The sequence below is a fragment of the Ictalurus punctatus genome, chromosome 5, assembly GCF_001660625.3.
Source record: "Ictalurus punctatus breed USDA103 chromosome 5, Coco_2.0, whole genome shotgun sequence".
In the NCBI taxonomy this organism is placed as follows: Eukaryota; Metazoa; Chordata; class Actinopteri; order Siluriformes; family Ictaluridae; genus Ictalurus; species Ictalurus punctatus.
The window spans coordinates 23,448,464-23,474,922 of record NC_030420.2 but is presented as its reverse complement, the minus strand read 5'-3'; the positions used below and the strand labels follow the sequence as shown (position 1 = coordinate 23,474,922).

Genomic DNA, 26,459 nt, shown 5'->3' with positions numbered 1-26,459 from the left:
TCTCCCGCTCATCTGCGTCTCGGGCTGCCGGGGCAGAACATTCAAAACACAATCCGTTAGAGACAGAACACACACAGAAAAAAAAAAGGAGAAGGAGCTGTAGAGGGACAAAGTACAAGGACAGCAGTGAACGAGGCCAACAGCGGCACAGCTTAACGTAGCTGTAGAGGTGATAGATGACCAAAGATTGGGTGTGCTCTGTTTGCTTTTAAGAAGAGATATAGAGAACCGAGAACTAAACTGGACTACAGTCATACACCCACACCAAACCACATTCACATGCAACCTCTTTCTTGCCATTTTTAGTGATGAACACACACTTGCACACATATATAGGAACACAAGATTTCACTGAAAGACAGAAAGCAGAAACTGCAGCATGAATAAAGCCTTTCCCAAGACCTAGCACCCTTCTTTCCAGGTTTCTGAAGACAATGTATTTAAACACTGCTGCAATAAAATGCGAGCCCTTTTATGGTTTGACCATCATAGCATGGGAGAAGTAAACGCTTGGATTATGATCTCACTCATCTTACACTATATACAGTTTGCGTCTATTTAAGGACTAGTTTTCAACTTTCTGGCCTTTCAACCTTATTTTTCTCTAATACATAGTTTCTGCTTAACTTATATATTTTATGGATTAATTTACTTTATTTATTGTTTATTTCATTTATATCCTCCATATCATTTCATATCACATAATTGTGGGTGTTCTTATTTTTTCTTACTTGATCTGTTTTAATTTTTCTAATTTCTTAATTTGTTTTATTTTTTTAAATACCCCCCCCCTTTCTGCTGCTTGTGTTTTTCTGCTGGCTTTATCATAATCATCATCATCATCATCATCATCACTACTACTACTACTACTACTATTATAGCTTTATCAAATAAAAAGTGAAAAATTGGGAAGATCAAACTATATTTATAATACTGGATGCGAAATATCTTGCAGAGGACTGGAATCCCATTCAGGGTGTATTCCCACCTCATGTACAGTGTTTCCAGGATAAGCTCAGGATCCACCAGGACCCTGACGCAGATACAGCAGTTACTGAAGATGAATGAATGAATGATATCAAAAGTTACAGGGATTTGATCGAATACAACCATACATCTTTTTTTTTTTTTTTTTTTAAATCATTATTGGGTTGAATATACGTTTAAACTTACAAATTTTTTTTTGGTAGTCTCCATCAGAAATATACTCAACTACCATCAAGCTAAATCCCAGTTTATAGAGGAGTTAGAACAGTGAGTTAGTATGAGTTGGTACAGCACTAAATTACTACTCTTCTTTGTATCTTGAGTGAACGTGACGGAGGGTTTGAGCGGTGTTTTAAAGGATAGTACAGTAAACTGTACTACATTTACCTGCAACTGGATGTACTACGTTTAACCATATATCAATCAATCATTATAACAATACTTGGTCAATATTAACACTTGATAAGTGTTTAGATGTGATGTATTCATTTTAACTGCAGGACCTGTTTAAACCCATCAGCTAAACACAATAAACTAAACATAATCACATAAATACAGACATCAGGTATCAACCAGACACTGAAACAATACAGCATTTGTAAGTTTGCTCTTTTTCCATGAACTTAAAAATATTCTTCTCAAGGAAGGCAGAAAAACTAGTGAACAAGATGTGAAATATAGCTGACACTTAGCTCAGCAAAAACAGCTCAAAGCTTTTAAAGGCATTAACCAGATCTATGCATGCCAAATACAACCCCCTCACACACACTCTCACATGCACACATTCAGCTCCACAGGGGAAAATGTTCAGATCCGTTTCTACATTATAAGGAAAAGGCCTCTCAGCTTCATCCTATGCATCGTTCCAAACACTACAAAGATCCAACCGAATGCATGAGTCACATTAACTAGGGAAGAATTTAACATCACAAAGACAAATCATCCATTAAAAACTGTTTTATGCTCTTCAGTGCTTGCAAACAGTGCTACATTTCACTTCATTTAAGCTTCCCTAGGTAACCTAGCAAAAACCAATGTCTCCTAGATCCATGCGGTATTTATAGTTCAAAACAAACATGGCCCATCTCTGTATTAACTTTCACAAAAGGCTTACGGGTTGTATAATCGGCTTAACTACTACACTGTTTATGAAACCGACTTGGATTATTCAACAAGCCTGTCAGCACAAAATAACATGCTATATTCTCTATATTTGTGATGAATCAATAACAGCACAGCTTCACTGAATGAAGGCAAATGAAATCTGAGCAGCACTGACTGATGGCTCAATACAGATTTCAGGAGGAAAATTCTAGACTAACACTCCTAGGACTTCAACATTATAAAGGCTAAACAATATTCTGCGGAAACAGCAGGATAGGTAGGTTTCAGAAACCATATTCCAGGTAAAATTGAACCTCTCCTTTTTCTTATAAGCACACCAGGGCACGTCTAATGAACGAACACAGAAAGAGACAGAGACAGCGAAAGAGAGTAATGCATAGGTGGGTGATGAATAAGGGCATGGAGCACAATGTTCCCAACTAATGATGAGGACTAGTGAAGAACAGGAGGAAGAGAACCAAATGTATTCTGCATGTTAGTGGACAGACATTCAGTCTTGTATCGAACATTTTCTTCTTGCCAAGCCTTATATTTGTGTTCTTAGAGTCATTATCAGTTTAGCGAGCACAATGCAGGCTAGTATGTGGTGTTTGTGATTAGAAAAAAAAAAGGTTTAATTAAAAAATAAATAAATAAATAAATAAAAAAAAACACCTCCTCCTACTCAGAAGGTCTCAGAGTCTCATATGACATCATGTCAACATGGGTGCTCACCCAGTCAATGGTAAATAAAACACTACCTCATGACTTTAAATGAGTTTACAGTAGCTTTTGATCAATCGACATAGACACATTAGTTGTTTAAATCTATAACACTTACCAAACCACTGGCTGTTTTGAGAAAGTAAACGCATCATAAACTTACAATCGTGCTTTTTTTTTTTATAACTCAAATGCAGACCGCGAAAATTACGCAACCCCGAATACATGGACTTGTATTCAACCGTTTTTCCATACCGCTTATCCTACACTGGGTCACGGAGGAGCTTGGAGCCTATCTCAGCGAATAAATAACCCAGAACACCTACGCACCATCCTCTACACCACAGCCATGTGTCTTTGTCCATCCACCCATTCATCCCTCTCACTCTCTATTTCACAACCTCTCGAAGAGAGTGAGAGTCTCCCTTGTTAACTATGCCCTCAATAACAAGGGCATAATTAAAGGATCTTTGCGGCAAGGCCATTGAGCTCACCCGCATTTTCCCATGAATCAAGTAGCTTCTCTGTAGCATGGGACAGGCCTTCCTGCTCAGCACAGACTGCTGAACTAAAAGAGCTTTCAGGCAGGCCCTAATGAATTATAGATGGTCCTGTAAAAAGCAAATACATTCCTTTGGAGATGCCTCTGCTGCAACTGCTGGGAAAAAAACCCCATAATTTCACTTCAGTTGAAAGGCGTAACCAGATAGCTTTTTCAATCTGCTTATGTTTATTATAAAACAAGGGGCTCCCAATATATGTTGGTGAATATCAAAGTCCTGTACGCTGCATCGACATTGAACATCCCTTCATTCTTCTTCAGCTCAACCCTTCATTCTCATCAGCTCAAGTATAAATTCCTATGTAGTCACATTTAGTTTGACACACATCCCTGACACACTGTTATACATCAATGAGATAGCAGTTCTGAGGATAAGGAAGGCACAGCAAATAGTACCTTTTGAAAAGATGATTGAGGAGAGAAGGGTCCCTGAGGGGGCATGCTTACAACTGAAGGGATAGAGAAATCGAGAGAACAAGTCCCTTCGACTGCGCTCTGAAAGCCAAAAACAGCTGCAGACTCAGGGGAATGCAAAGATGCAAAGAGAGGGGCTCAGGTGATGCTACACACTTTCAAAGGAGTACTTTTGAATGCGTATTGTCATTGACTGCAACTGGTCCAAATCACGGGGAGGATCTTAGATTTGTGTAAAATAAGGGATGCATGCACAAACAGGAAAGGTTTCAAATGACTTAAGTTAAAAGGACTTACATAAGTATTAGCAGATATCACATAAAAGCAAAAAGTCCCGGCATGTATTTCTACACAGTAGAAAGGTCGAACAGGCAGGTAACTTGTATTCTGATTCTGGGATAACCTTTGTGATAACCTCCAAACATCTACCTGCTGCTCTTCTAACAACCAATAAGAACAGCAACACATTAGACTAGTAACGAAACATATTACATCAGTGACATTTCTGGACTCAAGCGCAAGAAACAGACACATACAGGGGTTTGGTCCCATTAAGGATGATAAATGAATGACTCAGCTATTGCTCAGTAGTATAAACAGTGAGCACAAAACTAGGACCGCAAAAGTATTATTCCTACTAGCTCCAGCCAAGCATGCAGACGTGCATCACCTTACCCTTCCTACTGTACAGCCACAGCAGACAGTGCCGAAACATGGCAATGGATGAGGGCATGGGGAGGGCGAGAGGGCCCCCGGGGGAAGGGTGTAGAGTGAAAATGGACGAAAAGAGAGGGGGTGGAGGCTAAAAGCTAAAGACCTGGATCTCAGCGCCCTTTTCTTGCCAGCTTGCCCGGCCCAGTACCACCGGACGAAGGGAGGGGTGAAAGGAGAGAGGAGGAGGTCTGAGGAAGACGAGAGAAGTAGACCATGTGAGCGCCTAGTGGAGAGAAGCACGCTTCTTCATCTATTAAACCAAAGCCTAAGGACCACTCAGATGTGTCCTAGAAATTGCAGTGAGTGATGCTGCTATGCTGCAATCACAACTGTGTAACCACGCTACAGTACAGAAGAGAAAAGTAACGCCTGTGCTATTTTTCGTCCAGTGCTGCAGGAGAGCCACACTTCCAAAGCACTGGAATACGCTGACTAATCGCACCAGCCGCAATGTGTCGGGTGTGTACAAGAGCAATGCAAGTGTGTGTGTGTGTGTGTGTGTGAGTGTGTGAGTGTGTGTGTGAGAGAGAGAGAGAGAGAGAGAGAGAGAGAGAGAGAGAAAGAAAGAGAGTGAGAGCCAGCCTGAGAGTAAAGGCTGCACATGACTTGCTGGCATAATCTGCTCTAAACACAAAAATGAGTGAAAAAGAGAGCGGGAGCCAAGGAGACAATGTTCGCGAGCACGTGATTCCACACAAAACAGCACAAGCCAACAGCTTGGAAAGGGAGCAAGAGAATGAGAGGAAGAAGTGCGGGGAGGGCTTACCTTGAAAATGGAAAGTCTTCTGGTCTACAGTGATGGTAAAAGTGCTATCGTCTTCGTCATCGATTCCAATCACCGCTCCCTGAGCAAGCAAAAAGGAGCGAGAGACTGTCAAACAGAGGGCCACGTCATTCTCTCTCGCTTTTTCTGCTCTGCTCCCTCACAGACCCACACACACACACACAGAGGAGGGGGAGAATGGGTGGAGCATAGGATGTGGGGACAAGGAACAGGGAGGGGGAAGAACATGAGGGACAGAAAGGAAAGGCTGAAAAGTGGCTGGGGAGACTGCAGAACTGTGCACACTTGCAACTCTTTCATCGACACAGCAAAGATCATATCAAACAGAATTCAGATCATTATAAAAAGGTCTACATAATGCATTGGTTTGCTCAAATAAAATAACCCTGTGCAAAGAGTTTAGCAAGGAATAAAAAATGTGAACTAGCAAAAAAAAAAAAAAAAAAAAAAAAAAAAAACATGAGCTGGCAAAGATATGTAGGAACATGCCTGAAAACAACAGGAAAAATTGTGACACTTATCTCTCAAAGAGGAAGTTTATTTGAAAAGAGGTCATTTAGACAACACACACACACACACACACACACACACACACACACACACACACACACACACACACACTGCACAGGTATTTAGAAACACAATACAACATTTCAGTGAGTGTAAAAGAGGAAGGTAATAACTGAACATGCTGTACAGGAAAGCACCACAGACTTAAGCCAAACATCTTTAAAAAGAGTACAGGACCAAAATACATGGCACAAGCAGAGGCTCCTCTATATTATCCCTCGTCTCGCTGAGCTAAGCCTCTCCACCCTGCGGTCCTAATTTGAAAATCCACTTCATTTGGAAATGCACTCGTCTGTGTAGTTTTGCATGAGGAGAGGCCACAGGGCCAGACCTGAATGCTCAAACCTGAAACTGCTGCACTCAGTCTCTTAAGACAGCTGACATTTTGAATTTGTTCAATCGTCAAAACAATTTTTTAATGGGATAGACAGGAGATACACAAAAACCCTTCCCAAAACAGCTTTTTAAAAATACATTTTAAAACTAATGATCAATTTGTCAATCACATATATTCCATGTTACACCTATAAACAGTCAGCTAATGTGATGTTTGACCTGAGGTGAAGTTAGACATGCTCAGCAAATAAAATCTCATTTGGTGGTTGGAAATGCATTTTATTTTACTGAGCCCCAAACATGCCACCTAGTGGTCAAGATTCATTAAACCAATACAGGCCTAGCCTAAATTGCAAGAACATGCATGTTCAAAACAAAACGTACAAAAGCTGATTGCTTACCCTGAGTCTGACACACCCTCTTCTGGAGCCACGCATCATCTTGTCTTTTGACTATGTAAAAACAAACAAACAAACAAACAAACAAACAAACAAACAAACAACAAGGACAAAAGAACATTAGGACACTTGTTTTTCATGTTTGTTCATCTTTATCTAGAGGCACAAATGTGCAAAAGCTGAAAACTTTTTAACTTCACTGTTAAAGCCATATTGATCTCTGTGAGGCAACTTTAGAGAGACTAAAATATTTCCAAAATTATGAGCGGCATGTCTGAAATGATAAACAGTCCTCTCCGAAAGTATAGGAACAGCAAGGCCAATTCTATTGTTTTTGCTATGCATTGAAGACATTTTGGTTTGAGATCAAAAGATAATTATGAGATAAAAGATCAGAATTTCAGCTTTCATTTCCTCATATTTACATCCAGATATGTTAGATAACTTACCGCATGGCACCTTGTTTGAACCCACCCCCCCCAAGTGATCAAAAAAATTGGAACATGTAACTGATGGGTTGTTTCTTGTTGCGCAGGTGTGCCCTGTTAAACTGATCGTTTAAATCATTAATAGCTCTGAATGTCTACTCTTAATCTGAGCCCTAGGCTTCACCTGTGAAGACTGCATTTGTTGTTAAAAAGGATAAACCAACATGTAGACCAGAGAGCCATCTTGGGGAGAAAAGCAAGCCATGAAGCTAAGAAAAAGAGGGAAAATCTATTAGAGCCATTGCACAAGCACTGTACACCGCCAATAGAACAATTTGGAATGTCCTGAAAAAGGAAAAAAAAACAAAACAAAAAAAACCCTTGTGTACTAACAAAGGACTTCATTGGGGGGAGAAGTGGAAGATCTTTGACCACCAGACCGTAACCAAGCTGAGCATGCATTTTACTGCCTGAAGAGGAGACTGAAGGGATGCTCACATGCCCATTGTAGGCATTTTTGGCGGTGGACAGGGGTCAGCAAGGACACTTGGACTGGTCTGCGGCTACGCAGTCCCATATGCAGCAAAGTGTTCTACCTTTCAATCATAGCCAGCATTAACTTTTTCAGCAGTTTGTGCTACAGTCGTTCTTCTGTGGGATTGAACCAGACAGGCTAGCCCTTACTCCACGCAGACATCAATGAGCTTCAGATGCCCATGATACCAGTCACCATTTCACTGCTGGTCTTTCCTTGGACCATTTTTGGTAGGTTCTAACCACTGCATACCAGGAAAACCACACAAGAACTGCTGTTTCAGAGATGCTCTGACCCAGTTGTCTAGGCACCACAACTTGGCCCTTGTCAAAGACACTCAGATCCTTATGCGTGCCCATTTTTTCTGCATCCAATATATACTCCTGCTGCCTAATATATATCCCACAGGTACCATTACAATGAGATAAACAATGTTATTTGTTTCAGATCAGATCAGACTTCATGAATCCCCCGACAGAGAAATTTGAGTGTCACAGCAGCAAGACAGGTAAAGAAAAATTTAGATCGTAAAGAGAAAAATATAGGGATATTTAAGAATACAGTGAATGCATATATAAATATGTATAAATATAAGCCCAAGCTATATATGAACATATGAACAATATATACACAACAATCAACAACGTACAGTCACGCTATACATATAACCCATATACACACTGCATATGTACAGTATACACAATACTATATACATATAGCAGCTTTATGGTATAACCAATGAAGACAATACTATGAAAGTGATATGGAAACAATATAAATGTTACAATACAGTACCCATATAACACCAATATATTGCAACATAAATGTAGTGTATTAAAGTAAAGTCAAGGGAGGGAGTGGTTAGGTGTTGTACAGTCTGATGGCTGTTGGCACAAAGGAGCATCTGAAGCTTCTGTCTTGCACCTGTGGGGAGGTGAGCCTGTGGCTGAAGGTGCCCTCCATCTGCCACAGCTCAACATGCAATGAATGAGAGGGGTTTCCCAAAGTTGACCTGACTTTGTCTCTCATTCTCTTCTCCACCACTGTCTCCAGATTGTCCAGTTTTTGACCAACAGAACTGGCCTTTTTCACCAGCTTGTTGAGTCGGTCAGCCTCCCCAGCCTTAATTCCACTTCCCCAGCACGTTACGGCAAAGAACAGGGCACTGGCTACCACAGACTGATAGAACATCTGCAGTAGCTTGCTGCTCACATCAAAAGGACCTGAGCCTCCTAAGAAAAAACAGTCTGTTCTGTCCCTTCCGGTAGAAAGCTTCAGTGTTTTCTGAGCAGTCCAGTTTGTTTTTAATGTGCATTCCCAGGTACTTGTATAAGTCCACCATCTCCATTTTCTCCCCCTGGATGGTAATAGGTGTTGGGGGCTTTCTGTTCCGGTGGAAATCCACTATCAGCTCTTTGGTCTTGCCAATGTTGAGCTGAATGTGGTTATCCTCAGACCATCTGATGAAGCTCTCCACCATGCCTCTGTACTCCTCCTCCTTATCCTCAATGATGCAGCCCACGATGGAGGAGTCAAAAGAGAATTTCTGGAGGTGGCATGTTCCAGAGTTGAAGCTAAAGTCAGTAGTGTATATGGTGAATAGAAAGGGTGGAAGCACAGTTCCTTGAGGTGCGCCGGTGTTGCACATCACCACATCTAACAGGCTCCCCTGCAGTCGGACTTATTGTGGTCTGCTGGTAAGATAGTCCATGATCTAGGCCTCCAAATTCTGGTCTACCTGCATGGCTGAGCGCTTTGCCAGATGGCGTTGAATGCACTGGAAAAGTTTAAAAAAAAAAAAAAAAAAAAAAAAAAAAAACACATGACTTTCACTGTGCTTGCCAGCCTCTCCAGATGTGAGTAGGTCCTATGCAGCAGGTAGATGATTGCATCACCACACTGATTTGGGCCTGGTACGCGAACTTCAGCGGATCGAGGGAGTCACTCAAAATCGGCATCAGGTACTGCAGAACCAAATCTCTAAAAAGGTCTTCATGACCTGTGAGGTCAGCACCACGGGTCTGTAGTCATTTAAGGTACTGGGACGACCTTTCTTGGGCACCAGAATAACGCAGGAGGTCTTCAAAAGTTGGGGCAAACTTTTTCAGTCTTAGGGAAAGATTGAAAAGGTGTTGAAACACACCTGCAAGCTGTGTGGCACACGCCTTGAGCAGCCTGGAGTTAATGTTTTCTGGGCCCATAAATTTGTTGATTCAGAGCTTGGATAGCTCCAGTCTCACCTGGCTGGATGTTATGAATGGGCTGGTGGAGGGGGTAGTTGGGGTGCCTGTGTCTGTGACGTTTGCTGTATTATCCTCAGTATCAGGAGTGCATGACTGTTCTTTTGAGCTCTCAGGGGTAGGGGCTGAGTCCAACCTGTTGAAAGCTGATTTGCATGTTCCAGGCTCCCCTGGAATATGCAACCCACATGTCACTGGTTCTAATGTTATGGCTGATCAATGTAAGCTTATACAGTACATACTGGAGTTTTGGAATAAGATTAGCCTCAAATTCCAGCTGCCACATTGTTCACAAGGACCTCTGCATCTGACAGTTTTGCTTTGCAAATTATTGAAGCAACTGAACCTGCAACCTGCTCCTCCTTCCACACAAAAACTGATTTTACAATGATCATACTATGCATGACACTTTTGGTATACTCAGTTGCAAGATTTTTAGGTGCACCTACACATGGGTGACAAAACTGGTGGCTCTGTAATGCTGTGGGAAATTTTATTGATGTGATTTGGGTCCAGTTAGAGGCACAGTTACTGCAAATCAGTATATTTTGACTAATACCCTTTATCCTATGATGAAACATTTCTATTCTGATGGGAGTGGTCTCTTTCAGGATGATAAAAGTCCCAAACAATAGGGAATGAGGGTTCACTGAATGGTTTGAAGAATGGGAAAATTATGTAAAGCATATTTACAAATCACCAGATCTCAACCCATTTGAACACCTGTGCTCTTCACCATCATCATCAAAACACACATTGAGGTTGAATGGTGTCCAATCCCAGTACAGCGTCGGAAACGGATACACGGCAAGGTGCAGTGAAGGCATGTGGTGACCCAATACCATACCCACATTATGTTTTTTTTTTTCCTGTGTGTCATCCATGACGTTGGTACAGCCTAATACAGCTCATAGCTGCCATATATTTTGGACATTTATTTAATTGGTTTATATACCCACACTACCTGGATCATTACTAGAAAGGGACCACCTTTCTGACCGGAAGAAGAAAGCAGTTACTTCACACATTACAATACAGGGCAATTCTTCTCATGGGGTTAGAATGCAGGGTCAGGCATGATAGACGTTTACATTTGACATTTATTCACTTAGCAGACGCTTTATCCAAAGTGACTTACAAATGAGGAAATACAAGCAGAGCGATATATTTGATACATGAATTTGATACGGGCGGTTACAGGAAGCCAGTGGAGGGAGATGAAGAGGGGTGTGACATGGGTCCTTTTGGGCCAAACATGGGATAGACATGCTCAAGTGCCAACAGTGGCAGCTTGGCAATGAACCCCTGACCCTCTGAGCAGTAACACAGAGCCACTACTGCCCAAGAGCTAACTGTCCTCCGAGCCAGATTTGGATATCCAGTTTAGCACCTATAGTACTCCGCTCTACTAACTGAGCTAGCTATTGAAGGCACTATTTAGGTGGTGGACCATCCTCAGCTCAGCACTGACACGATAGAGGCATCTTACAGGGTGGAGTGCTGGTACAAATGGATCACCTGAGTCACTGCTGGGTTCACCAACAGTCCACCAACCTGGTTACAAACTGACCAGGAATGAAGGGCTGAAGGATGTTTACCACAAACAGTGCATGGAACACTTACACTTATAAGATGGATTAATAAAGTAAATGATACTATTAATCTAGTATGGGGGGGGGGGGGGGGGGGGGACAACAACAACAACAACAACTAACCAGGTCCAAAGATGGCCTCTTTCTGTTACACCTGGGGAAGAAAATTGGGCATAGCAACAGTGTCGTTTACTGTACACCCTGAAAGCATACCTGTGTGCCCTATCCACAGCCAGTTAAGTGTATTAAATCTTACAGCAGCTTTTATTTGGATTGTGTTTACTCATACATGCTCTTTTCATCAACTATTATACATTTGATCTATATACCCCTGAATGACTTCTTTCCCATTCAATGTGAGACATCCAGCACTATATGCTCACGGACATAAACCATGTTGTTCAGTCTCCCATTGTAAGCACCTGTTCTGAAAACAAGTGACAGTACACTCTACAAGCATTTGCAAGAATATCAGCTATGTCGTTTCCTATCTCAAATAGCAGTGCTAACAGATATGAGAACAACATGCTATCAGACAAAAGACAGCACTGAACCTGTAGCCAGCTAGCGAGATTTCATCACTTTTAAGCTAGCTCTATTAGCCCTCAACTTAACGTTAAGATATTATCTTAACGTTGGATACTGTATTGTACTAAAATCTATATTAAATTATAAATGTGACATGTTTGAAGACTGGAATTGTATTTTTTGTCATTTGTAAGGCGTCCAGACCAGACAAAAAGTATCACATGACGTTGAGACGACCACCACCCTTACATTCTTCCAACTAACAGTATCTAGCCATAACATTCAATGCGTCGTAGCCTCGCTGGAATTCTAGGGCGCAACATCGATCGTTCTGGCTGCTTATTGGCTAACGTGCTCCGTAGTAAATCCCGAGATTGGTTCCTTGTCTTTGTCACTCATAAAACCCCGCCCTAACCAGCTGAGATTCTCAACTCAAGTGCTCTTTTCTTTCTCGATTTGTACCCCTCACTTAGATAAAATTACCGTCCTGACTAATGTAATGCGTTTGTTGGGATCATACTTACAGTGTAGTATGACAGCAGTCCCGCGTTATAGTCCAAAACAAACCAACGATACTGCCAACCCTTCATGAGATTAGTCCATTTGCTCAGCGGCCCCTCCATGATGGACGCCATCTTTGCACTTAAACCAACCAGAGGTTGAGGGGGAGGGGCAAAATCCGTAGGTGTTACGTCACGCTCTGAAAGGTGTGTCATACGTTCACACCACAACTGTACATACATTAACTGTGCACTGTGCACTCTTACAGTGGTTGTAGAATAAATACTAAACACTAAATAAATAAACACTCGAAGTTTCCCTAATTTTAGGGGGACGTTCTTACCGCAAAGTTTTCTGAAAGTTATGGGAACGTTCTCTAGGCTAAAGAAAAGCGAACGTTATATTGCCGTTAAAAAAATCCTGGAATATTAAAAAAAAAAACAAAGAACAAAAAAACCCCACCCCATTTGCTCTGAGAGCGTTACGGAAACCAAAAACAAACCTTCTAGAAAAGAATGATTGTTAGCTGAGTACGAGAGACACCCAAATGTCGCTCTTATGATAGGAGCGTTTTCATTCACTTAACAAGGATACACTGCTCTCTATTGGTCATGTCCTGAAAGATCCGTTTAATGCACCTTGGCCCGGAACGTTCTGCGTGGTGTTTTGTTTCCGTCCAGACACGTTTGACTGTACCACGGCGCAAAAATAAAACAATTTCGTGCTCTTGTAGCTATGTATCGTTGTATGTCAAGGTAAGACAGTTATTCAGAACGAATACATTTTCATGCGTTGTACGTATATGCCGTTTAATTAAACATGTCTGAGTCTGAATAATTTTTTTTTGCAAAACCCAAATGACCTTTGACACACTTGCATAAAACAAATCGAAGTTCAGGTCAAGGATTATTTGATTACCCATATCCGTAACCTTAAGTAAATCCTGATGACAGCTCAGAAGAAAGTCAGAAAATGTAGCAAAAGTTGCTGTACTGTAAATAACATTGTGCGTTTTCTTTTATTTTGCCAGCTTATTTCGAGTAAATGGAAGGATATGCTTCACAAACCAGTTATGCACCCAAAGACTACTGAGGACCACGGAAAAGAACTGCTGTCTATGTCAGTGCACTCATTTCAGCTCAGCTAGACCACTGAAATTCCTAAGACACAATCTGCAGCCCATCTGCACACATCAGGCAGTGTTACAACGGTGCATGAGCTCAAGTGTACACAGAAGAAGTTTGCCAAATGCTTTTCCAGTAGTAGATGGTGTATGCCAGCTTATTCACAGACATGTATTTGAAGCAAATTTACAGAACAGCCAGTCATGTCAGCAAAGGTATGATTAAGTTATTTAAACGAAACAGCTTGTTTATACACTTTTTCCTGCTGTGCAGTCTACAGAGTGTTTTGTCACTGTCACTGTGTAGCAGTGGCGTAGCCACAAATTTTAAGGGTGATGAGGACATGTGCTAAATATAATCACTCGTTGATCTATACAATACCAAGTATGACTCATACATTTTGGGTATTAAAAGCATGATTTATTGTCAACCAATCTGACATAAAATCCACTCCAATTACGCATCTAATACAAAGTCATTAGTGTGATAAGAGATTTCTAACTGTGTCACACTAAAAAAAAATTAATGCCGGATTATTGAATCCACAACAATTTAAATGTGACCTCTTATTTTCATGATATTTTGCCAATTTATGTGTAAAAATCTTTGACTTATTCAGTAACTGCATGTTAGGGGTCAGTGATCTCAGAGTTTCAGGGATTTTTAATTAATGGTTTTATATGGAACACCTGATTCAAGTGAGATTTTTTTTGTTTAGGTATCTAGAGCTTAGGGAGAAAGTGTTAAAGGCAGGTGGGGAAAATGCCATCGCCCGACATACACAGAGAAACAAGAAGGTTCTAGTCAGAGACAGACTCCACATGCTGTTGGATGATGATGATTATGTAGAACTGTCTTCCTTTGCTGGACTCGGTTTACCCTATGGAGACATCCCATCAGCCGGCTGTCTTACAGGTACTTTACTGAACCGCCAAGCCTGAGGTTGTTTTTCCAAACATACCTTGCTTTGTTGTGGAACATTTCGCTATCTTTGTTCGAGCATATCCTGTAATGTTAGCTGGCTACGATTCATGTTTTAAAATAAATCCAAGCTTCCATCCTTCATGAAACTAGTGTACATGAGCAGCTACAGTGCCCTCCTCAATTAGAAAGAATAACACATGCAATAAATCATATTGTAATTCAGAAGTTTATTGTACACCTACATTGTAGATTTAAAAAAGTAGGGCCTAGTGTTAATAATTTATTTTGGAGAGGAATCTAGAAATAACATGATTTGATCATAGATATCTATTTATTGTACGTATTTCCCCCCCTTTTCTCTCAGTATACAGTGATGTTTTTGCTTATAACAGGTATTGGTAAAATAAATGGGCTGTGGTGTGTGTTCATTGCTAATGATGCCACGGTGAAAGGAGGCACAGCATACCCTATTACAGTAAAGAAACAGCTTCGAGCTCAGGAAGTGGCCATGCAGAATCGGCTCCCCTGTGTGTACTTGGTTGACAGTGGTGGTGCATTTTTACCTCTTCAGGTAAGATGCACTGTAACAATCCTAAGCTCTTCTATCAATATAAAGCCACTGTAGTTGCACTAACAGTTCTAAAAATTCTGTTAACAGTCAGATATATTTCCTGATAAGAACCATGGTGGTCGTGTTTTTTACAATGAAGCTATAATGTCAGCAATGAAGATTCCACAGGTATGATCCTTTTTATTTTTTATAAAAAAAATTTTTTTTTTTGTATGCAGGTTTATAATCATCACAATATATTTAATTTAATAATGGTGCTTTTCAATAGCACTTTTCCCAGCTTGGTGCTTGTCAGATCCAAAGTGAAGTCAGAGCCTGCAATCAATGTGTTATTTTTGTGCCTGCAGGTGGCAGTGGTCTGTGGGTCATGCACTGCTGGCGGAGCCTATGTCCCCACTATGGCAGAGGAAGCTGTCATTGTGCACAGGATAGGAACCATATTTTTAGGTGGCCCTCCGTTAGTTAAAGCTGCTACAGGTGAAGAAGTGACTCCTGAGGATCTTGGAGGGGCCAAGTTGCACTCAGAGTGAGTGAATTCCTTAATTGAGCTGTGGGTTCAGTAGTATAATGTATCTCTCCTGAATAGCTTTATAGGGTTAACCTTAAGCATGTTTAATGGCATTGTGTTAAAAATGGATCATTAACAGGAATTCTTATAGAAATGGACACTGTGTGGCTGATCAGTTCTCTAAAGCAGTTTTGACTCCACTTGCCGAAGTTTCCTTAGGCAAGACACTGAACCCCAAGTTGCTCCCCATGGCAAGCTAGCGCCTTGCATGGCAGCTCTGCTATCATTGGTGTCTGAGTGTGTATGGATGAATGAGAACCAGTGTAAAGCGCTTTGGAACCACTAAGGTTAAAAATCGCTATATAAGTGCAGACCAGACCATTAAACTTTAAATGTATTATCCAAGAATTCATAATATTTGCTATGTTAAGACAATATGAAGCATAATATAGAATTAATGTAATCATGAGTCATTTCCAATGACCCTGTATTTTATATTTGTAATATATAGCATTCTAACTGTTTTTTCATGTTTTATAAAAATGGTAGATATTTTCAAGTTATTACTACTTATTTTACTAATTTTACTTATTTTTTAATGTATTTTCTTTACTACTTGTAAGTTATTGAGCTTTAGATGAATTAGGTTTATAACTATAATAACTATACTAATAATCAACTTAGATAGTAGGTGTTACCAGTTGGATGACAAGTAGGGAGCATAGTGCCAGGGTGATTTTTTTTTTTTTTTTAACTATATGGTTACTATGTAGTCATTCAACTAGTATTAACTACTTTCATTTATGATGATGGCCCTAAAACATTGAAACAATAGCTATTTATAAGTATTAGGATTTGTCTCAGTACATTACTGCAATATTTTTAATACACAACAACAATAGTTTTATACTGCGTTTATGACATTACTGCCATGCATGTTATATGTTTTTACTAAAACCAAGAGTTAAATATTGTTTGATATGATGAGCTGCTGTAGTTTCTCATGTATTAGTGTCCTATTGTGCCAGGGTGAGTGGCTGCGTTGATCATTATGCTGCTGTGGAGAGTGAGGCATATGAGTGCACCAGGAACATCATCTCCACTCTAAACTTTGAGCTCCCAGAGGAGGACAACGCTGAGATGGAGGAGCCCCTGTATAATGCTGAGGAGCTTATGGGCCTTGCACCAAGGAGCTACAATTTTAGCATGGATGTCAAACTGGTGAGATTTACATATACTCAAACATTTACACATTGCAGAAAAAGTATGGCACAAAAACATTTCTCTTTCTGTCTTTACATGTTTAGATTGTGAGTCGGCTGACTGATGGCAGTCGGTTCCAGGAGTTTAAGTCTCTCTACGGTACCACTCTTGTGACTGGATTTGCCAAAATTGAAGGGTAAGAATTATGGCTGCAACTAACGATTATTTTGATAATCGATTAATCTGTCGATTATTTCTTTGATTAATCGATTAGTTTGATTAAAATGCCAATTTTTATTTTCTGTATTTTTTCACACAAAAAAAACGTTATTCCACATTCTGCCCAATGTTGTCCTTCAAACATTGTGTAAATTGAATTCTGTGAAAAAGGTATTAAATGTATTGATGTGGGTTATGTGATACATTGTGCAAAGGATTTTTTCAAATATTAACATTATATTTTGAAAACAAAAAAAAAGGAATTGTCCACAACTTTTAAAGGAGAACTTAAATCACTATATTAAAAATGCTAAAAAAGTGTTAACTGATAAGAGGTTGAATGTTCTGCAGTAACACACACATTCACTCATTTAAACACAGTAACATGTTCCTTTATTCTGTAAATGTGTGACACTTATTACATTTATATACAATTACATGTTATAACACCATTACAGCTACTGCTCTCATTAAAAAAAAAACACTTTTCCTTTTTTTCTAAATAAAGCTAAATATAGCATCAAACAACATATTTGATCAAAATTAATATTTTAGTCAGAGTTATTGCGCTTCCTTTCTATTGCGCGCTGTTTGATTGACGTGCATGCGTGGACTCACGCTCATTCAGTGAAGTTTAATGGAGACTCGCTGTCAGGATGAGGCTTTATGTAAAATGGAAATACTGGTGTGGATTTCTAACATATACAGATTTCTAACATTTACTGGAACTCATTAAACAGCACGCGCATCTGTTGCAGCATCTGACACGACAAGCCACGTTAATACACTTACAAGTTTGTTTGAAGCGTTTTATATGAAACATTCTTATGTTTTGGACGACCTGGACCGTGCACTTTTCCCGCAGTATCTCAATCTGTGAACTCCGCTGTTTTTCAGATGTGTTTTATTCATAGAAATGCGTTTTTCACCATTGTGAAGTAATGTCACTGATGTGAGGGTTATACACAGTGACGTCACAGACCCAACTAATCCATAATGAAATTCATTGTTGATTATTTTAATTATCGTTTTTGTTATTGATTTTATCAATTACTTGTTGCAGCCCTAGTAAGAATTTTATATATAGCAAAACTAAAACAAGAAGCTGGTCTGCTGAAAATGGACAATTATTTGAAATTATGGGATTATTTGTCACAGACCAAAATGATCTTTCATGGAAGTCCTGATGTGGTAGAAGAATCTTTTTCAGTGAATACTACCAACACTGTGTTTTTATTCCTGTTTTTCAGTCATTTGGTTGGCATTGTTGCCAATAATGGCAAGCTAACATATGAAGCCTGTCTGAAAGGAAGCCATTTTGTTCAGTTGTGTGAGCAGAGAGACATCCCACTCATCTTCCTCCAGAACACAGCACCAGAGCCTTGGCACACTCTCTCCCAAGGCAAGGTACAGCTGTAATGTTAATATATGAAATTCACATTCGGCATCAAGCTCTTGTGATGAAACAGTAAACTAACTACTTGCAGTAGAGCAATTTTCTCATAAAGTTGCTAATGTATACCCTGAAATGACAATGAAAAGTTATTTTAAAAAAAGACCACTCAAATTGAACTTTAAAATGTATTATTATAATTGTTTTTGTAGCACTATCATTTTGTTAATGTATGATCAATATGTGCATGGAATACTGTACTGTTTTGTGTACAATACACATAAAAACTCTTGGCCACATTTTACCATGCACACAAGTTTAATTCAGCTTTAGCCATCTGTTTGTAGCATAATGTGAAATAGGAAGATAGGACATGTATGCACACTATGCTGCCAAAAGTTTGTGGACACCTGACCATCCACACTATTTTTGTCAAAAAGCCACATGTGGCTCACAAGCGATAGGTTCCCGACCACTGTTCTAGACACTCCTCTGCTTCCAACATTGTGGCAACAGTTAGGCCCACATATGGGTATGATAGTCAGGTGTCCACATATTTCTGGCCATATAGTGTATTTTAATTAACTTATTGAGTCCATTTCTTAAGTAGATTCTATGTTTTTGTCTCCCAGGCAGAGTCCAACACTATGGTACTCAAAGCTCAGGGATCCATGATGTCTGCAGTGGCCTGTGCATCTACTCCTAAGATCACTGTGGTCATTGGAGGCTGCCATGGTGGTGACAGCTATGCCATGGTCAGTAACACAAATTGGTGATTTAGTGTATTATGTGTGTGACAGCACACACAACATTGCATACAACCCATTAACTTCAAAGAAAAAAAATCTTAATTTCTTTCTTTTTTTAATTTTTTTTTTTTTTTTTTTTTTAATTTTTTTAGTGTGGACGGGCTTTTGACCCCAATTTCCTGTTTCTGTGGCCCAATGCTAGAGTGTCAGTTTTAGCCCCAGGCCATGCTAGTGGTTTGGTGCAGGATGAAGAGGAGGCCATGCACATTAATGAGCAGTAAGAGACACCCCAACTTTCTTGCTACCTAGCTGACCATTATGTTACCTAATGATTCATCCATCTTTAAAAAAAAAAAAAAACATCTGTGGAATAAACCAGGTTAATTTAATTATAAGAAAATATACATTTTAATCCTGAACTCTGTTGTACTCAGAGAATAATTGGTTCTTAATGGTTTCAAGAATTGGGGTGCTTTTTTCAGAAGCTGTAGAACTTTCACAGGATTTCTGTATTGTATGTTGCATAGTAATGTAAGTATAAACTAGTAGTAATATAAAAATATTACTACCGGTAAGTGATTTATTGTTTTTCATATCTATGTGAAGGCTGAAAAAAGAGAGCTCAGCGTTCTTCTCATCAGGCAGACTGTGGGATGATGGCGTGATTCTTCCACAAGACACAAGGAAGGTAAAACACTAACTTCAACACCATGTTTCTTGTAATTGGACAATGATAATACAAATCTTCTGTTAATGTTTCATACTTACTTTTATAAGATGTTAGTCTCATGTGCAGGCTATAGCGAGTAAGGAATTGGTTTTTTAACCATTAAATCCAACTTTTCCAGAGTTAGTTCTAGGAACCCTGGTGGTAACAGATCAGGATACTTACTTACTATCTGGCCTATAAGTTTGTAGACACCTGAAAATCACATGCATATGTGCTTTTTGTACATCCCATTCCAGATTTAGTCCCCCTTTGCCTTTATAATAACTTTTGCTTTTCTGCAAAGGTTTTCCTCTAGATTTTGGAGTTTGGCTGTGGGGATTTGCTTATTCAGGCATAAGAGCATTAGGTCGGTTGTTCTCAGTCGTTGTTCCAGTTCATCCCAAAGGTGTTCAGTGAGGTTGAGGTCAGGGCTCTGTGCAGGCCACTTGGATTCTTCCTCTCTAAACTTGGCAAACCCTGTGTTTATGGACCTCATTTAGTGCACAGGGACAGTGTCATGATGGAACATGTTTGGGCCTCTAAGTTCCAGTGAAGGGAACTTGTAATGCTACAGCATACAGTGTCATTCTATACAATTGTCTGCTTCCAACTTTGTGGCAACAATTTGGGGAAGAATCACATATGGGTGTGATGGTCATGTGTAAACAAACTTTTGGCCATATAGTTTATATAATTGCTTTCTTATTTTAGACTGAAATTAGCTTGTTTTTTTATTAGGTGTTGGGCAAATGTTTAAAAATCATCAAGCAACAGGAGTACCAGCTGTCTCGAGGAAAGCCAAAATCCATCCCTCTTCGAATGTAACATCTTTGAACAAAGCATCTCACTAAAAATCTTTGGGCTACTTGCAATCATGAGGACTTCCCCTGAAAACCAGCAAGGCAGGAGCCATGTTTTTGATGTTTTTGCACCTAGAAAAAATATATGAAAATCAAGTGCCCTCAGCATGGGAAAGACTTTGTTGACAAAAACCAATACAAAACATTAATTACAGCAGAATCATCAAGGTATCTACTCTTTCAGTATCAGCAATATGAGACTGATTTTCCACTTGAATCTTCAGAGGGAAATGTGACTGGTCTCAATTATTACATTGTTATCATCATTATCATGGTTCATATCTGTTAATGATATTATTTTTTGAAAGCTTAATTCATATTAATCAACTTTCATCACTTTAAATTAAATTTTTTAGCATCTTCTACCCAAACTATGGAATGGAATGTAAGATGTTTATTTGTGTTGTGCATATACTGTATATGCAGCTATTTTTTGCACTTGACAGTATCTGTAGTTATTCATAACAAGCTGGCCAGTAACAAATCGCCTGAAGGCAAATCACCTCCTCTGTTTAAGGGTGTGTGTGTGTGTGTATAGACTGCTGTGCTCTCCGGTAATTGTCTCTGAAAAGAAGCCCTACAAGGGCCAGAGTCCTTAACTCCAGTCCTAAGAACTCACTAATCTGCACATGTTTCCTGTATGGGAAGTATAAATGGTTAGTAAGGAAAACTTCAATTGGTCCAAGGCAGAGGGTCCCCAAGATGAATTAAGAAATCTTGCACTACAGTCTCAGAAAAAAAAGTGCTTCTTAAGGGTTTTTAGATGGTTAGCTTCCTAAAAGCATTCAGTGTAGAACCTGCTCATAAAGGGAAACACTGTTTTAGGGTTCTACATAAAATCTTTAATGGTTCCCACAGAGACACCAACCAAGGAATGCTGTAACCTTTTTTAACGTGTAGGCACAGCTGTTTATTTACTTAATGTATTGGACAGGTATGCCTTTTACAAAACAAACTTAATGAAAATGACACACTAAAAACGTCATTCGGTATCGAACTCTGTAAAACTATGATTCTTAGTAATTGTTGTACATACTCAGAGGGTTCTTTGTGTTTTTTTGGATAGCTAAGGATCATTGCCTTCCTAAAGGGGTTTACATGAACCCTTCTCTGATAGGGAAAACTCAGTAGTATACAGTAGTTCTCCAGAGAACCTTTTAGTGTTCAACCCTCAGGACGAACCGAAGAAATATTAAAGGTGCTAGACTGAACTTTCACTAAGAGTGACTTGCAGTTACTTATTGCCATATTACTTTTTCTGTACATCAGTAATATTAAAATTTCTCCTGTGGAAGAAATACAGTATTGTACATTTTCAAATGACACTTTTAGGGTTTTTTTTTTGCATTTTCCATACTGTCCCAAATTTTTCAGAATTGGGGATGTATATTCTATAGTTTAAACATGCCAGCAACTCAAAAAGGATATATGTTTACAAGAAGGAACAAGGATGTGTACAGCAGCTCCTACAATTCATAATTACCGACAGTTTTTGGAGAAGTTTCAAGTTAAACATCTTTTGTTTATTATAGTCAAAGTGATCATTGTACTTTTTAAATTTTAGGCCTGTTATTGTACGATAATATTCTTGTTAATTAATATTCTGATTATTTTAATGTTTAATATCTAACATTTAACTATAAAATAACTCTCAAAACTCAATAATAAATATAGCAGTAACCTGCAGTGTCCAAGATGTCTTGCGAAATAGACTTAGATATAGTGTTGCTGTGGCATTGCTGAAAGGTTGAAATAGTATCATGGGTGGTAACTAGAGTTTTTTCGCTTGATCAGACTTACAGTATGTGAGCCAAAGTAAAGCCACTCCCTATAGATGACCACACTCCAACTTAAGCAACTTGCCTCAGAATCTAGTGTTGATAACACTTTTCACATTTTCTTCAGATCTATCACTTCTACCATGTGTTACCATTGCAGTGGGTTTTGTTATGCGGTTGCTAGGGTAACCCAGGTGGTTGGTACTGTTGCTCACCCTATCAAATGCATGCTGATTGGTCAATACTGTCCATGTTTGGGAAGAAACCATGTCATCATCAAATAGCCACTTATAGCTTAGCACATAGATGCGGGATGCCACATTTCTTCTTGATTGGACTTGATTGGATTGTTCCTGAGAAAATAGTATGATGATCACAGGAGCTAAATTTTCCAAATCAACAATTGGTTCAGAATTAATCAAAGAATTGCTTAGCAATGTGCAATTGCTAATAATGTATAATAGATAATAGATGGTTTGCATATTGTACAAACACTAATAATAATTATAATAAATATAGTTGCAAGTGGCAATCTGTGCAACTCTTTGCAAATAGTGCCCTCAGTGGCCAGTTCTTGCCAAGATACAAAGAACAATAAAGAGACCACAGATGAACATATGTATCAAGTTTTGCAATGATAGCTCAGTGCTGAAATCTGATTGGCTTAAGGTGGATATGTTTTTGAAGTAATTAAGTGAGAATCAATAATTGAATCACAGGTTAGCAGAACCATGCTGCACACCAAATTTCAGCTCAAAAGGACTTTTGGTTCCTGAGAAACTGCTAATTGAACCAAACACTGTCCCCTTTCAATGACCATGCCCCATCCTTTGCAGCCATCCTCAGAACCTTGGCTTGAACCGTTATTTGTGTAAACCAGCTCCCCCTCTTTAGAACTGATTGATGTATAGTGGCCATATTGTTTACAAAGTTTTGATCATTTCTGAGCATCACAGTCTGCTGAGTAGTTTGACACCAGAATTATGAAGATACATCAGACATCCTAATACAATCAAGCTAAGAAATAAAAAATATTTCTACACCTTATTCTACACCAAGATATATCCTTGTTTATGTGTGCAAAAATATGAATAGCACAGTGGCCTCCACAGTAAGATTGAGTGAGTTATTAGTGGGTCACTACCTGAAACTACCATTCAAGTTACATGATGATAGCTCAGTGTTAACCCTGTCAGATGCCTACTGAAAGCTGATTGGCCAATGGCAGCCATGTTTAACTGTTTGTTTAGTTATTTTAAATTTGTATGTGTAATTAATCAGATCATCAAACATCCAAAGTCTTAATATTTAATAAACACTTGTACTCTAGTACCATCATTGGGCCAATTGGACCCATCTCGCTTGTTTGAGTAGCTGGAGGGAGTACTACCTGTTGACCAAGTTTCATGTCTCTATGACTTAGTTTGTTTTGCACAATTCGGTTTAAGGCAGAAAAAGAAGAAGAAAGAAAGAAAAATCCTAACAATTACAATAAGGTCCCAGAACCTCCAATGCTTGAATCCCTAATAATAGTAGTAATAATAATAAGAAGCAGACGAAGAAGAAGAAGAAGGTTAAATAAGAAAAAGAATATAAATTGGATAGCAATAGCGTTGTGCATTGCACAGTCAGTAATAATAATATGACATTTAAATCAAATAACAAAACTGATATCAATTGGATAACAATAGTGTTCACTAATACTAATCATTATGATAAAAACTTAATAATTCAGATAACCATAGTGTTGCTGAAGTGCAATAACTAATCATTTAATGCAGATAACAATAGTTGACAATAGTTTCATTTTAATTGTGTGAAATGCCTGTTTGAAAGCTGACTGGCTGATGTCCACCATGTTTTTATGGTAACCCAATTAAAATATAGGTACACTCAACACCATTCGCCGCTGCAACCACAGATGCAAGTTAAGGCTTTACTGTGCAAAGCAGAAGCCATACATCAACACTGTCCAGAAGCACTGCCGAATGCTCTGGGCTCGGTCTCATCTGAGACGGACAGTAACACAGTGGAATCGTGTTTTGTGGTCCGACGAGTAAACATTTCAAATAGTTTTTGGACAAAACAGCCGTCATGTTCTCTGGGCCAAAGAGGAAAAGGACCATCCAAGGTGTTATCAGCGTCAGGTCCAAATGTCAGCGTCTGTCATTGTATGGGGGTGTGTCAGTGCAGTCATCAGATTTCAAAAATAAATTAAATTCAAAAAGTAAAATATCAAATAATGTGTTAATAATGGGTTTTCAATATAGTACAGGGTGAATTGAATTTTCAAATGACACTTCTTTTTTTTCATTTTCCATACTGTCCCAACTTTTTTGGAATTGGGGTTGTATAACAGCATGTTCCTCTTATACCATAGGAATTTGCCAATTAAAGAATAGAATGTCATACTTTTTATTTTATCACTTCAGTTCATTGTTGTGGAACATTTGTGAAACAAGTTAGTGCCTGTTATCACTTACATTATAGCAGCTATAAAGTCATCCCCACCCCATTTCCCATGGTGGAAGATTAATGACTTACAAAGTGTCATTAAGGAGAGTTCTTCTATAAACATTTAATAAGTGTTACCTAACAGCAGCAGTTCCTCAACTTTTTGGGCAAACAACCCCAAATGAACATTATGAAATTTCTGCGACCCCAAGCAATAAAACCGGTTTGTGTTTAGTACTCAATAATAGCCTAGGATAGTACATAATATGCAATTTGAAGTAGATGAGCAGGGAAATTTGTCCATTTCTCTTGCTGAATTCTTACGCTCGTGCAGCTTTGTCAAGATACCAAAAAAGACTAAAAAAGCATGTGCACTAGTAAAATTTGGTTTCATCGAATCCACAGAAAATAAGATCCAAAAAATCTGAAAAGTAAATAAATAATACAATTGGCGAGTCTCTCTCATTGCTCATTTGTAAATCATGCTACCCTACATGGAGTTGTGACCCCTATTTTGGGTATTGCTTCCATAGAAGGCATTTTATTAAAAAAAAATTTCTCATTTAAAGGGCAGCCATTAAGACACTATATATGTTTTCTCCATTGTAAGGGCACCCCCGAGGGGCACGTTATCATATTATATCTACCATAGAGAACAAAAATGTTTCTTTCGACCATGTTCACAAGTGTTGAAAGCGTGAGAATGTGGTGCCATGAGAAATCATGTCTCTTCTGCAGGAGTAAAATCTGTTGATGGAAACAAAACTTATCAGTAAAGTTTTAGACAGATGGTTTTAGCTACAGATATAGTGGAGAGCAAGTTGCCTCATGAAACTCTCTTGCATAACTACATTATGGCAGTTTATCACCCTGAGCTGGCTAATTGGAGAGTTCTGGTTCCCTCTTCCAAGGGGGACACGGTGGCTTAGAGGTTGGGGGTTCGATTCGGAGTTTGCATGTTCTCCATGCTTCAGGGATTTCCTCCCCCAGTCCAAAGACATGTGTTGTGGATTTTTTTTTGTGTGTGTGTGTGTGTGCGCGTGTGTGTGTGCACTCATGATTGTTCCCTGTGATGGGTTGGCTTCCCGTCCAGGGTATCCCCTGGGATAGGCTCTAGGCTCCCCAGGACCCTGTACACAGTACAGAAAATAGATAGATGGTTCCCAAGGTGTAATGCGTATTCTTTTTCCCCACTTCCTAAAATGCACATCACACATATGAAGGATGTTAAGTGTATTTTACAGCTTTTTGGCTGTGTGAACTAAAACAATCCAAAAAAATGAAAAAAAAAAAAAAATCAGTGAAGTATTTGCTAATTATACTATCCAGAAAGGCCAAACGGGTTCTCCAACTAGTTGAGTAAAATCTTAACTTTGGTCAACAGTATCATTCATTGTCATGTTTTGGATAATTGTGACACACAAACACATAAAACCACATCATATACAAAATGGGTGAATAAGATGTTAAGATATTCTGTACATGAATATAATCCAAAAACTTTTCCCAAGTAAATTTGTTGGGGACAAATGGCACAAACTGTTAATTTTT

General features: G+C 39.0%; 2 protein-coding genes across 3 annotated transcripts in view; one reads left to right on the top strand and one right to left on the bottom strand.

The window, feature by feature from the left end:
- Positions 1-12,595, bottom strand: part of osbpl9 (oxysterol binding protein-like 9) — a 40,331-nt gene extending 27,736 nt beyond the window's left edge. For both annotated transcript variants that reach the window (XM_017468133.3, XM_017468135.3), the window contains exons 1-4: positions 12,440-12,595; positions 6,596-6,646; positions 5,271-5,349; positions 1-24 (exon numbers count right to left, since the gene is read on the bottom strand). The exon at positions 1-24 is cut by the window's left edge and continues 53 nt beyond it. In XM_017468133.3, coding sequence (XP_017323622.1) covers positions 1-24; positions 5,271-5,349; positions 6,596-6,646; positions 12,440-12,550 — 265 coding nt within the window. In that variant the 5' untranslated portion in view covers positions 12,551-12,595. The remainder of the gene's footprint in view (positions 25-5,270; positions 5,350-6,595; positions 6,647-12,439) is intronic.
- Positions 12,596-13,030: 435 nt separating this feature from the next.
- Positions 13,031-21,893, top strand: si:ch211-198n5.11 (methylcrotonoyl-coenzyme A carboxylase 2). The gene is made up of 13 exons (XM_017468139.3): positions 13,031-13,171; positions 13,447-13,755; positions 14,259-14,455; positions 14,857-15,035; positions 15,123-15,203; positions 15,383-15,561; positions 16,572-16,764; positions 16,851-16,942; positions 18,216-18,372; positions 18,991-19,113; positions 19,260-19,384; positions 19,714-19,795; positions 20,555-21,893. Exons 1-13 carry the CDS (start codon positions 13,152-13,154, stop codon positions 20,639-20,641), a joined length of 1,824 nt encoding a protein of 607 aa, XP_017323628.1. The 5' UTR covers positions 13,031-13,151; the 3' UTR covers positions 20,642-21,893.
- Positions 21,894-26,459: the final 4,566 nt, after the last annotated feature.

Coding starts and splice junctions, on each gene's coding strand:
- si:ch211-198n5.11 (XM_017468139.3), top strand. CDS start 13,152: ATGTATCGTTGTATGTCAAG. Junction 15,562..16,571: donor GGGGCCAAGTTGCACTCAGA/GTGAGTGAATTC, acceptor CTATTGTGCCAG/GGTGAGTGGCTGCGTTGATC. Junction 18,373..18,990: donor ACACTCTCTCCCAAGGCAAG/GTACAGCTGTAA, acceptor TTTGTCTCCCAG/GCAGAGTCCAACACTATGGT.